Genomic DNA, 13,943 nt, shown 5'->3' on the forward strand with positions numbered 1-13,943 from the left:
TTTTTTTATTCTTCAATTTTTAAAAGTTAAGTATAAAAGACTTAGCTCAGGGCTTAACACATAGTAAATGCTCAACAACCATTCATTTTCCTCATCCTTTGCCCTCCCATCCCCAGCAGGCATGCGCTATAGTTATTAGAACATTTTAAGTCATTGGACCTCTGAGAATGAGTGACATTTTCCCCCGAAGGAGTTTGCCCACTGCATGACACTGGAGGACTCTCTAGTCAGAGCCAAGGATCATAAATAACACTGAGGGTGCCTAACACCTTCTCATCCTGAACCCACCTCCAGGTTTGGTCCTCCTGGTCTAGGTGTGGGGGCCCAATGTCCCAAGCCAAGAGGGTAGAATTTAGGTCATCCCAAGAGATGCAAGCTGACAAATCACAGAAGTGGGGAGACACGGCACATGTAAGACACTTTGAGAAGATCAATACTTATGGGAAAGTTAGAAAAGATAAAATAGGGAAACCAGCTATGGAAGATCAGCGGAGTTTAGATTGTCCTGCAGTGAAAGCTCAATATTTGTTTGTTGATTGAATAGGTGACTGAATAAGCCATTGGGTCTGTCAAGGCTGAATCTTCCAGGTTGACTGCTGCACCCCCATTCCTGTCTTGCAGCTCACATACCTGCCCCCGCCGTGGGGCGAGTGCCGGTCCTCGGAGATGGGACTGGACTTCTTTCCTGTTTACAGCATCACCGCCTGTAGGATTGACTGTGAGACCCGCTACATCGTGGAGAACTGTAATTGCCGCATGGTCCACATGCCAGGTCAGTGCCCAGGGAGGGCGGCCATGGGCCCCGGGGCTGCCCGGGACCCTCTGTGCCTTTCTCACCCTGATGGGAAGCTCCTCACCCACTCCACGAGGATGCACAGGGATGCTGTTCTGAGAAGACTGTTGTCTGATGCCCAGACATTTAGAGGGCAGATGGAAACAGCCAGTCTGATGACCAAGGCAGCAGCCTGCTGTCCAGAAGTGGTCAGATGCTCTGAGAACGTTCCTCCCAGTGTTCAATACTTTTGCTAATTGTTTGCTGTCCTTCCCTCCTAGACGTTAGTGTCCAGATATCTGGATGCTTACAATTCTTTGCATCCTGGAGTGGTACACACTCAAACATCCAGATGTTTATTGCTTTTGTCCAGATGTTTCCCTTCTTGCATCCAAATGCCTAGCACTCTTTCAAGTGAAACAAAAGTCCATCAGCCAGCCAATGAATGTGTGTGGACTGACATTCCTGTTGTCAGACTAACAATGCATGTCGCCATCATTAGAGGCAGTCGGCTTGTCACAGACAGAAGTGGAGTGGAGGGAGGGCTGACTGGTATTGCAGCGTGGAAGGAAGGATGAGTGAGGCTGGCGTCAGTGACCTTGGCTTCTAACTCAGATTCCTGCACTTAACTGCTGTGTGGCCTGGCACAACTTACTCAACGTCTCTGTTCCTACTGCCATTATAGTTAAAACACAATCACTAGTTGTTATGAGGCTAAAATGTAAAAATGTTTTGTCAACTGCAAAAGTCAATTGGGGAGAGGAAATTGAGAGTGCTGTTGACTGAGGACCTACTATGTGCCAAGAACTTTGCTATTATATGTAATGGCTACTATTTCATGGTTATATCATACTTTATTTAGGTTTATTTAACTAAATCCTGATATCAGACATGCAGTTCATTACCAGTTGTTTTCTGTTACAACCAATGCTGAAATGAACATCTTTAGAGCTAAATTCTGAATTATTTCACTAGTAAACAGTAATTCCTTTAGTAATCTATATTTAGAGTTATCGATCTTTAAAATTGCCTCTGAGCTTCCTAGAAGACAGAGCAAAAAGGGAAATATATCAGTTAAGTTATTATTGGAAAGGAGGAAACATCAGTTCTTCAACATCAGTTTTCTTAAAGAAAGGTGTTTAGGGAAAGGGTAAGGAAAGGACATTGCGGTGGGCTTTAACTTTAGCACTTGGTAAAAGAAAAAAATGTTTCTAGATTTCTCCAGAGACCAGAGAGGACTGAGCACTGGGACATGCTTCCAGGCTGACGCCCAGCCTGGGTCACCAGCCAGTGAGGTTTCCCCCATGGAACCTGAGCCCTAAGCCAACAGCAGAGATTTTAATCATTCCCCCCACGGCACTGTTACTGGCATCTCCGTTATAATGTGGCGTTAAGGGCACAGCAAAGAGGAGACTTTCAAAGCAGCCCTCACTCACCCATGGCAGTGTGGCATGGTGGGAAGAGCCCTGGCCTCAGGATCAGACTGACCCGGGTTCAAAGCCCACCTCCATCACTGTTAGCAGTGACGGACACTCAAGCCTCCATCACTCATGAGTATTTCCTATTTCCAAAGTTACCCATGTGGGTTAAAGGGCAGGACACATGCCCAGGGCTTAGGAAGTGCTTACCACTGCCTCTCCCCCTTAACTAACTGTCAGGGCTTTCTCACTAACACCTGCATGAGCTGGTTGTGTAGTCTGGGAGAAGTCAGCCCAACAGGTCCTATTATTTCCTGCCCAAGGCCACAGAGCAGATCAAAACCCAACCTTCTGCTCCCCTACTACCCGCAGGCAGCCCTGATAGACAGCTGCCTTCTGACTGCCCACTGGGGAGCCGCTGCCCTCCCAGGCCCCAGGATGCCGGCCCTTCCCCCAGCCCAAGGAGTGGGGGGCTGCTGCCCGAGTACCGCTCCCTGTCTTTCTTCTTTGCAGGGGACGCCCCTTTCTGTACCCCTGAGCAGCACAAGGAGTGTGCAGAGCCTGCCCTAGGTCAGTACCAGGGGCCAGATGGAATGAGGGGGCGGTGGGGATGCTGAGGTTGAGACCTCGGAGATGTTCTGGGTTTGAGAGAGAGAGATCGTGGGGAAGGGTGAGGGGAAAGAGGCTGGACAGGGTGGCATCCATGCAAGGGCAGGAGAGGGAGCTGGAAAGGAGAGAAAGGTCGGGGAGGGAATTGAGGCAAGGGGATGAGGGCTGGAAACTGGACCAGGGGAGAGAAAGCAGGTGGAGAGGTGGGAATAGGGAAGGAGTGGATTTCAACGGGAGCAGAGAGCACTGAGGAATGCAGAGGAAGGGGCAGAGATGGAGAGAGGATGGATGGGGGGGCATCCGGATGGACACCAAAGAGCTTGGCGGCACCTCCCCGCACATGCTGGAGGTCCTTCCACTGCTGTCCTGCCTTTGCATACCCCATGGAGCCTGGGGCGGTGGGGGAAGGGAGACAGGTGAGGCTGGTGTGCATTCCACATGCGCAGAAGGAAGGCAGGAGGGCTCCCCTGCCTCCTCTTCCTTCCGCTGGGTGCTTGCTGGTCCGCCCCCCACCCCTTGAGAAAACTTCCCATGAGGGAGATCACACCGACAAGCGGCGACCCCAAAGCTAGACCCACTCCACGTGCCTGCCTCTCCCGGGACCTGGGACATGATTATTTATAACCAAGACAAGCAGGGTATTGAGATCATCTGGACGTAAGTTTGTTCAGCAGCTGCACTTGCTGGAGCTAAGTAATGCCTCTCTGAACGTCCCGATGTCCCCAGAAGGTGAGGAGCAGAGAAGGGGGCCCTGGGACGTGGACTCCCTTGGAGCCCATTCTCCAAAAGTGCTGTCCTTTCAAATATTTTTAAAGGGCCACATGACGGTAAAGGAAGCAGAAGGAACACAGGAGCAAGAGTAACACAGGAAGAGGGGGCGCTCACACCCTCATCAGCCTCCAGCAAAAGCCCAGCTCTGCTTCCCTCCACGGCACCCCACCCACCGCCCCCACATTTACCCAGTGGCACCTCCTTCTCAGCTCACCTCTCCTCTGCAGGAACCGGGCTGCTCTGGGCCCAGAGGTCCCTGTCCCCACACCTGCCTAAACCCTGCCTCCCTCTCCCCTCCAGGTCTGCTGGCAGAGAAGGACAGTAATTACTGTCTCTGCAGGACGCCCTGCAACCTGACCCGCTACAATAAAGAGCTCTCCATGGTCAAGATCCCCAGCAAGACATCAGCCAAGTACCTCGAGAAGAAATTTAACAAATCAGAAAAATATATCTCGTAAGCTAAGCGGGCGTGGTGAACGGGGGCTGGGGGAGGAAGGACCAGGAGGAAACTGAGGGCCATCGAGGAAGAGGGCCGAGGGAAAGAGTTAGTTCTATCTGGCAGACATTCATTGAGCCTCTGCTGTGTGCCAAGTTCTGGGCTCCACACTCAGAATATGAAGACAAAGGTGAATAAGATGCAGCCCCTGCCAGTAAGGAGCTTACAGTCTTATGGGGAGACAAGTAGAAAAGTGAATGCTATACAGGCTGATTCAGATAATAAGGGAGGTGGTTGGCTGCACCTTGCATAGGATTGCCGTCAAGGAAAGCTTCAGAGATTTATTTTGAAGGATGTATAAGAGCTTTTTCCAGGCAGGTTTTGCACATTCTGTTCCCTCTGCCGGAAATGCTTTTCCTTTCACTCTCCACCTAACTGGTTCCTCATTATGCAGGTCTCCATTTAAATGTCATCTCTTTGGACAGCTACCTTAGGCCCCACTCCTGCTATGTTTCTCTCAAAGCCCGCTGGTGTTTTCCTTTATAACCCTCACCACCATGTGTAATTCTATATATCCAGGTGTGTGTTTCCTTAAATTACCTGCCTGCCCCATGAGATTGAAAGCTTCTTGAGGGCAGGAACCTTTCTATTTTGTTCTCTGCTGTGGAGTGTCTGGCACAAGAGTCGATGCTCAAAAATATCTTTTAATGGAATAAATGAAAGCAAGACACGGGAGAAGAGGGCGTCCCAGGCAGAGGCTCGGGCAAGAGAGTTAGTGCGGGGCAGACAAGAGGATGCACTGCCGGGGCAGCTGGCGGAGGTGGATGTGTCCAAGCTGGAGGACCTTGGAGGCTGAGCTGGCAGGGGTGGGGTGCAGGGAGTGGGCTTTATTCTAAGAGGACAGGGAGCTGAGGAAGAACTTCAAGCAGGTGAGTGACAGGCTCACATGCATCTTGGACCACTGCCCTCCGGTAGAACCTTCCGGAAATGTTCTAGATCTGTGATGTCTGACATGGTGGCCCCTGGCCACGTGTGGCTATGGAGCATTTTAAATGGAGGCTGAGTGACAGAGGAGCTGTGTGCTAATTTTATGCCATGTGAATTAGCGGTTTTAGAAGGGCCCTTCAGGCGACAGCCAGAGGACTAGGACCAGCAGGAAGCCAGGTGGGCAGGAGGGCGCCTGGTCCCAGGCAGCTGCCATAAACCAGGCAGGAGATGCGGATGCTTTGAGCGAGCTCTGCGTGGAGAGGAGGGTTTGCTCCTCTCTCCCCAGCCACTCCCCACCCCCACCCACACAGTCACCAGGTTGCATCCTGGGACAGCTTTTGCTCAGTGGGTTGAGGACCAGAGGCACTTGAGGGCCTTGTGAGCGACGCTGAAGGCGACAGGGAATTGCAGGAGGTTCCAGGCCTGCTGTCGGCAGACATTCTGCCTGCAGTAATGATCTCTCCTGCCCAGAAGCATCTCATTCACACATCTGCCCAAAAGAGCAAAAGGGAATTGAGGTCCTTCCTCCAGGAAACCCTGCAGCCAGATAGAGGTTTGCCCCCGAAAAATCCTCCCTGGCTCCAGCAGCTGACTTGGCGATGCCGGACTCGGGCCCCCATGAGGAGAAGCTTGGTATTAATCCCAGTAGGAACTGGGGCCTCTCTGGAATAGCCTCTCTGCTGAGCTCACCTGCACCTAAGGGCCCAGGCAGACCCTCTGGGGGTGCAGAGACCTAGAGGCCAGGCAGGATTCCTGCAAAGGGTGCAAAGAGAGAGGGGGTTTAGCAACAAGGGGCAAAGGGGACCACTGATACCCGCCTCCCGTCCCGTGAAGAGCACTGGGCTGGGAGTCAGGACCCCCGGTTCAAGCCCCGCTCAGCCACTAATCAGCTCTAACTTTGGGCCAGTTTTCCCACTTCCCTGGGCCTCTGTGTTCCCATCTGTTTGTGGGAAAATGGTATGAGATGGTCCCCATGGATCCTGATGGCTCTAACCATCATGTGACACTGAACATTCCCTCCACAGAGAGAACATCCTTGTTCTGGATATATTTTTTGAAGCTCTCAATTATGAGACAATTGAACAGAAGAAGGCGTACGAAGTTGCTGCCTTACTTGGTAAGTCAGTGTCTGTCGCCCAAATTTCCACATCTCATCACGGGTGGAGGGAGGGGGTATGGGCGGGCTGGCAGGTGGATCGAAAAGCCTCCTGAGAAATCCAGCCTTTTAATTCATGGATTACTCTCTTTCCTGGCACTTCTCCTGCCCCAGGATGGGAAAGAACTCCATAGGATGGAGCTGTTAAGCCCAGTTCATGCCCCAGTTTCCCCACTGACACAATGGGGCAGGTGAGCCGGAAAGTCTCTCAGGGCCTTTCCAGCACCACCCTCTTGGATCCCATGGTTAGAGTCAGAGCCCTGGGGCAGTGGCAGGAAGAAAGAGCTGTTGGCTGGAGAGAAGGCTGAGCTGTGGGAGGTCCCAGGCAGCAGACCCCAGGAGGGCCCCCCATGGAGCCTCCATCCAGAAAGCATCGTCGCTGCATTGAGGCCAGGAGTCCCCTGGACTGAGAGTCCTTGTCAAACACAAAAGAAGGGCCACATGTCCCCAGAAACCCACAAACCTGACTGCCACCCCACCCTGGTTCATGTCAGCTCCGCTGGCCCCGTGGGCACATGGCAAATGTAGGGAGTTAATTTCAACCCTGCCCCAGCCCCCAGCGCAAAACTCACAAAACCCCTCAGGATGGACAGTTAAAAGATCTGCCGTTGGGCCCTCCCCCCGACTCCCACTCACTCCTGAGGAAGGATCTGGTGTCTGTGGCTACACGGGGAAACAGCTCTGGTTGACTCTGTGAACTGAGCCGGGTGGAAAGCATCCTGGGTGGGGGTGAGAACTTCTCCCTGGAAGTTTCAGGGGAGAGCACACCATGGGAGAACGTGGGCAGGTGGCTTCACCTCACTGAGCCTCAGGTCCCTCATCTGTAAAATGGGTCTAATAAAACCCACTTTGTGAGTTTGCCGTGACGATTAAATATGATAAAGCCCATGGAAGTTCCCTAAATTGTGGTTTCTGGCACCTGAACAGACATCATGCCAGGGACTCAGGGCCCACCTTGTGCACCATCTGAGGATTTCTGTGTGCCTCTCCCAGGAAGCTGGGGGCTGGGCCACAGCAAGGTCCCAGCTGGGCTCAGTTGGTCATGACTCCAGGCTAGGGGAATGTTGTGGCCAAACAGACTGTGCCGAGCGACTCATGCCCTGCGCCGGTGGTAAAGCCCCACCCCTGCCACCTTTATTTCCTAAAGAGGACCAAGGAGATGCTCCCTCCCCACCCCCTCCTCCCCTCCTCCACATAGGCTCACAGTCACACACACACACACACACACACACACAAACACACACACACACACACACACACAGGAGGAGGGCCTGAGCTCCAAATCTGTTAGGAGAGATAGCTGGTCTCTGCATCAGATAAGAGGAGAGCGTGTTCCCAGCATCTTGTTCCCACCCAGAACAGCCTGCTGAGCAAATCACGCTGCCATCTGTACCTCCCGCGAGGACAGGGTGTGCCACTCTCAAACCCTGAGCCACAGGGCCCAATCAGGCCCTTGTCTCCCAGTCCCCGTGGCCCACCCTCCCCCCGCTGCACACTGCACACCCCACCGCAGTCTGCACACATGCACCACACTCACCAGGGCACACGTGTGCAGACTCACCAGCCAGCCACGCAGCTACAGAGACATGTATGTGCACACACACACACACACTCATCACCCACACCTGCCATACACAAGCACACTTACACCTACACATGCTCGCATGTGGTCTATACACTCAAACACACTATACCCATCCCCCAAAACCACACTGAGACGTACTCGGTGTCCCCACCCTAGACAGGGACTGCCACCTATGTAAAGCCACTGATGGCCAGACATACTGCCTGCTTCTGTGACAAACACGTGCACACACTCCGCCACACTGCTCACATGTACCGACACACACCTCACTCCTGACATGCACGTATACATGGACACGCTCCCCGATCAGCCTCCATTAAGGACATTATTGGGGGCGGTGGGGGAGGAGAGGAATGAAGGGGCCCCTCCCCACCATCTGGGCTTGTTCACCAGGAGATGTGGTTGCTGGGCTCCTCCCAGTCTGATCAGGGCAGGAGTGGGCAGGTGTACTCATCAGGAAGTTCTCAGACCAAGGGCAGCCTGGAATCTGCAGGAGGGCTGTAGGTCCACCCCCAAGAGCTCCCCAATTCCTGGCGCTCTCCCCAGCCCAGCCCAGCCCAGCCCAGCGGCTGACAGCCATAGAGATCACAGCTGGAAAGTTCATCTCTGCCAGCCCCCTCCCGACCCCCTCCACCACCAAATGTCCTTTGAAGGCAAATCTATGAGAAGATCAAGGTTTATCAAAGCCACACAGCAAGCTGATGGCCACCCTCCAAACGCACAGCCTCGGAGCCCTCTGCTCCACCGCACTGCCTCTGGAGCAGAGCATTTGGGGCTTTAGAGGGGTCTGAACCCCCTTGAGAATCTGATAATAGTTTCTGAAAGACCTATTTCTATACAGACCCACCTGCTACAAATGCCCAGGTGCACACACACAACGGTTTGCATTCAATTTAGGGGGTCTCCAACCATCAGATGCTTTCACAGGAGAGTGGTTCTCAAACTCTGGTGGGCCAGAGAGCCACCTAGGGACTTTAAAATCCTGACCTCCAGATCCCAACCCCAGAGATTCTGATTGTAGAGGCCTCGAATAGGTCCATGCATCTACGCTGATTACCAGTCTCCCAGGAGTTTGATGCAAGAGGGCCAGAAGACCAGTCCAGACTACCCCTTGGGTCAAGGGAGCCACACACCCAGAGTAAGAACCTCTTCTGTAGAAAGAGACCAAACTGAACATTTACTTAGAGTGGAGAGGTAGGGAGATGCGTCCTAAAGCCTCATCCCAAGGGCGAGAGGTGCCCCGAGGCCACGTCACGACTTGGGGGGTGGGTCCTCTTTTGTCACTGCTCCCTAGACCCCCACTCAGGGCACCTGACACCTGTCTCATGCTAGACCGTGCCCTCACCCAGGGCAGGGGCCACACACGTCTTGTCTGTTCCCAGCCCAGAGCCAGAGCTGGGCCCCGCCAGAGTGGTTCTGAGTGGTGCTGAGCGAAGTCCACCAGCTATGGGATCTATTCCAGGTCCCCTGCGCCCAGCAAGCGGGCCGGTTAGTTCCCGCCCCACTGGGTGCTGAAAACCCTCAGCCCTCGAAACTGTGCACTGAGGGAGGGACGTGTCAAGGGCCTGGCCTTCCAGTGACCAGGCCCAGGCTCCGGGGGGCCAGGGGGACCATTCAGGAAGCCTGGTTTCTGAGTTCTCAGTCTGTTCACCCCTCCTGGAAACACTGTCAGTAAAGCCGAACCCCTGTCCTCTCTCTCTCTCTCCCCAGGTGACATTGGTGGTCAGATGGGACTGTTCATTGGTGCTAGTATCCTCACAATACTAGAGCTCTTTGATTATATTTACGAGGTAAGGTTGGGGATTGCTCACAGGGACGTGACCTGCTGCCCACCTCCCGCCCCGACGTCCAGCACCAAAGCATAGAAGAGGGAGAGGAAGCCAGATGCCTACCCTCAGGGCTGTCTACACCCCCAGGGAGGGAGGGGGAGGGGTGAGGAGGAGAGGAGACTGTGCTGAGGCAGCTCGGAGCCCCTCCCGCGGCTGGGCCACATATGGTGGCTTCATATATGTGTGTGTCTACACCCACACACCCACACCACACATACTCATACCCACACACAGCATATGCACACACATACCACACCCACGCTAGTTACAAATACCACACTGACACTACATATGCACACACTTAAACCACACACACTCCACATACACCCCACACACACACGCCCTATGCACCCGCACACATATCACACACACTTATACCATACTCAAACACCCCACTCAAAAATACACACATACACCACGTGCATACACACCACTCACACATACACCACGTACACACACACACGCCTGCCCTCCTGGGGGCCTGTCACCCGAGCAGCCCCTTCTGTGGCCCAGGCAGGTTAGGGAAGAGCGCAGGCGCCCCAGCCACTCCTGGCCACTAACGGTCCAGGAAGCTGGCGCCCTCAAGAAGCGTCTGGAACAGAGCCTCTGAGAGCTGCTCAAACAACAAGCACGGGCTTCTGGCACTGAGAGCTCCGTCAGCCTTCCTCCGGCGTCTCCCCACCGCCACCACCCCCAGCCCCTGCCGCCAGGGCTCCAGAATTCCCACAGCAAGCGCAGGCCCCACGCCGTCCCAGGACCCCTGAGTCTCGGCCCACAAACAGGGCCTGCAGAGCAGGCAGTGGGCCGCCTCCCACAGCGGCCGGCGGCGGCAAAGGCCCTGCGCATCAAAGGCCCCACCCTGCCTCTCAGCCTGGGAACCTTGTTCCCAACCCCAAACCAGATCCCACAGCCAGATTTTATACTTGTTTATTAATTTTTGTGAACAGCTGTACAAAATTACAGAAATTGAATCCCACCAGGGAACAGATTTATTAACCACATTTCCTTACTAAGAATAAAATGTTATGAACTCAGGTGAGTCCTGATCTTAGGGACTCTGGAGTTGTCAGGCCTTGGAAGTGATCTGTAATCCTGTCCCCTCCCCAACCCAGGCCCAGCCCCAGAAAGGCGCTCCCAGGCTGCTTCTGGGGACAGACGGTGAGCCAGCCCCACTGCAAGACAGGGCCCTCCTGGGACCTCCCCCAAGCTCTGGCTCCTGCACCAAAATCCCATTGCAGCCAAGAGGTGGGGCAGGGCCCGGGCACGGGCTGCCGGGCTGGGCTCCTGCCTCTTCGTCCAGCCACAGCCCAGGCGGCCGCTGCCCCTGCATCCCCAGCATCCCCAGCCGCGCCCCGCGGAGGGAGGTCTCACTACCTTGGCACCGTTTCTCCTGACCTGACCACCCGCTTCCTGCCTTCCTTACAGCTGATCAAAGAGAAGCTACTAGACCTTCTTGGCAAAGAAGAGGACGAAGGGAGCCACGACGAGAATGTGGTAAGAGTGCCCCGGGGGTTCGCAGGTGGGTTTGTTCCTCTGACTTGTCCAGGTGGGGTGAACCCAGATGCCAGGGCTGGGCAGGAGGGGCGTGCCTCGTCGCACAACTTTCCCTGGCTTATGACACTCTGTCAGCTCCCAAATCCAAGGACACTCCAACTGTGCCTTGAGTCTCTCTCTGGAACTCACCCCAGGGCCCAATAGTGCTAGCCATGGTTGGAGTAGAGACCAGGTAATTCTTGCCTGGCCCAGCCCAGCTCCTCCCAGGCCAGAGGGCCACTCCTCTCTCCTCATGCCTTGGGAGAACCGGAGAGACTCTGTGTAGGTCCCTTATTCTCCAGAGGGGCAAAATGCACACAGGGACATCACTGGTACTCTGCCCCATTTGAAGGGGACGTGAGGTTTGGGGCCTGTGACGTTGGAAGTGTTAATTGTACCTGTTAGGATTGCTGACCACGGCGTGCCTGGTACATGTCAGGCCCTGTGCTGCACGCCATAAGAGTTCCATGTCATTTCAGACCTATGGTCACCCTAGAGGAAGGTCTGTTTTTATCTCCATTTTGTATATGAGGCAGTTGAGGCCCAGAGGCCAAGGTCACACAGCTGGGGAGTGTCAGAGCTGGGCACAGGGCTTCCCAGCCTCCGTCCTACTCGGCCTCTCTTCCCTCGGGCTGGAGAAGCAGCACCTCCCTCTTCTGCTGTCCGTTCTCCTTCCCAAACTCAGTCCACTCCCGGACCCTGGTCTCAGCTGGCTGGTGCGGCTATCGCTGGCTTTCCCCAAGTCAGCGGCCCTTCCCCCAGGAGAACCATCCCAGCAGGTGGCCTTAAAGTCAAAACATCCAAAATGGATTCCAGCCCCTCCGCCTGGCTGGGCTCCCACTTCTGTTGCTAAAAACCTTGCTTTGTATCTCTCGGGTCCCTGTAGCTTCTGTTTGAACAGAAGACAGCCTCCCTTGAGGAGAGGGCGGTGTGGAAGGAAGCCAGGCTGTGGACTCCTTGGCTGACCTGCCTGGATTCCAGGTCCCTGCTTCCTAGCTGTGTGCCTGTGGTCACCTTACTTCCCTCCCTGAGCATCTGCCAAGTCACTGGGACCTCAGGCAGAGTGGGGGTGTCATTCAGATTAAGTTGAGACCGTGCCTGGAAAACAATCAGCTTTGCCTAGTTTATGGTCAACATTCAGCAAGTGCAGGCTCCCTCCCCCGCCCTCCCTCCTGCCTTCAGAATGTCTCAGAGCCATAGCCTCCCCTCTGTCCCCTCCCCTGCCCCCAGCTGCATCCTTATCAAATCTCCCCAAATTCTTGGCACAGTATTCTGCTCCCACCCCTCCCAGCTTCCAGCCCCCCACAGCCTGGGACTCACCCAGAGGACCCAACGCCATTTCAGCCCCTCCCTGCTCAGGGACCCAAGACGACATTTCCTTGGGGCCAGCTTCACCCTAAAAGTCCTTCGGGCAGCTGTGACCAGCTCTGGTTCTGGCTGTCAGGGGCCTTCCCTGCTTGGCCTCAGCAATGGGCACCCTGTGCCCCAGGCCGTGCCCCAGGCTGCACCTCATCCACCGCAGGGAGGCTCCAAGGGAGTCCCCAAGGATGAGGGCAGGACGGGCCATCCAAGTCCCAAGGCTGGACACCACTCAGATGGAACTGCAGGTGACACATTAGGGGGCTTCCAGGAGAGAAGGCCAACCCAGTTGCTAAACCCTGGGGGAGAGCACCTCGGTGGGCAGTGGAGAGGACTCTGAAAGCAGTGAGGCCCCTCCAGCCTCGTGCCCCAAGATGGCAGACCAGCACGTGAGATGTCTGGGGCAGGAGCAGCAGCACCCGGGAGCACCCATCGTGGGCAGCATGGCTCCCAGGGCCTGGGCTGGGCTGCCAGGGTGTCCTGATGGATTTTTGCTGAATGAACACCCACGGCCACTCTCCCCTCCTGCCAGAGCACTTGCGACACGATGCCAAACCACTCCGAAACCATCAGCCACACTGTGAACGTGCCCCTGCAGACGGCCCTGGGGACCCTAGAGGAGATTGCCTGCTGACAGCCCTGGGACCACCCGGCACCCCCCAAAACAGACCTTGAGGCCCCAGACCCGGGACAGGGGACAGCAGGCTCAGGTGGGACGGCCCCTGCCGACGGAAAGAAGCAAGAGCCCCCTATGCACACATAGCAAACTCTCTGCCAAAACCTTGCTCCGGCCGCATCTGGCTCGCCGCACCCTCGGGCCCCGCCGTGCGTCCGCCCCTCAGAGCAGAAATGCCGTCCCGCTCTGGAACTGTCCGAGAACCGACCTGCCATCACATCTCACTGCCAGATGTACAAAGCACCTGCATGCTCAGACTTCTCAAGGCGCCGCCTCCACGTCTGTCTCTACGTGGCACGCCTCAGTGCGGTTTCCGGCAGCCGACTCTGCAGCTGTGCTTGAGGGGACCAGGCTCCAGCCCCGAGCCACCTCGAGGCCGCGCTGGAACCACACCTGCACAGCCAAGAGGGAAACCGCAGGACTCTCCACGATGACATCCGGTCCTTGTGTCGTTTGTGAAAGTCCTTAACCTGCCCACGAACCCCTCCCCCTCCCCCACAAGCTGGCCCGCAGGGGCACCAGGGCCAACCCCCCTCCCCTCCCGGGGCCTGTGATGGAGGCGCGGTGGCCGGGGTGGCTCGTCCTCGTGCCCACAGCGTTCCGCTCTCCCCGGGACACGGCTTGTACAGTCTGATTCTGTTTCTTCCCGGGGCTTTTTTGTTTGTTTGTTTGTCTGTTGGAAATCTGTTTTGTTTCATTTTTTCTGGATTTTGGTTTCGACGTTCTGAGGTTTGGTTTGGTTTGGTTTTTCCATTTTCTCTGGCATTTATTTATTCGTGCTTCCAATCACGCTCATATTAAAAGCTGGTCTT

The 13,943-nt window shown here is 55.3% G+C and overlaps 1 protein-coding gene across 2 annotated transcripts in view; it reads left to right on the forward strand.

Annotated features, from left to right (window-relative positions):
• ASIC2 (acid sensing ion channel subunit 2) overlaps positions 1-13,943 on the forward strand; it is a 952,118-nt gene extending 938,175 nt beyond the window's left edge. For both annotated transcript variants that reach the window (XM_074343041.1, XM_074343040.1), the window contains exons 4-10: positions 622-772; positions 2,704-2,760; positions 3,871-4,024; positions 6,019-6,110; positions 9,445-9,524; positions 10,989-11,057; positions 12,988-13,943. In XM_074343041.1, coding sequence (XP_074199142.1) covers positions 622-772; positions 2,704-2,760; positions 3,871-4,024; positions 6,019-6,110; positions 9,445-9,524; positions 10,989-11,057; positions 12,988-13,089 — 705 coding nt within the window. In that variant the 3' untranslated portion in view covers positions 13,090-13,943. The remainder of the gene's footprint in view (positions 1-621; positions 773-2,703; positions 2,761-3,870; positions 4,025-6,018; positions 6,111-9,444; positions 9,525-10,988; positions 11,058-12,987) is intronic.

This window comes from Camelus bactrianus, chromosome 16 (assembly GCF_048773025.1).
Source record: "Camelus bactrianus isolate YW-2024 breed Bactrian camel chromosome 16, ASM4877302v1, whole genome shotgun sequence".
Classification (NCBI taxonomy): Eukaryota; Metazoa; Chordata; class Mammalia; order Artiodactyla; family Camelidae; genus Camelus; species Camelus bactrianus.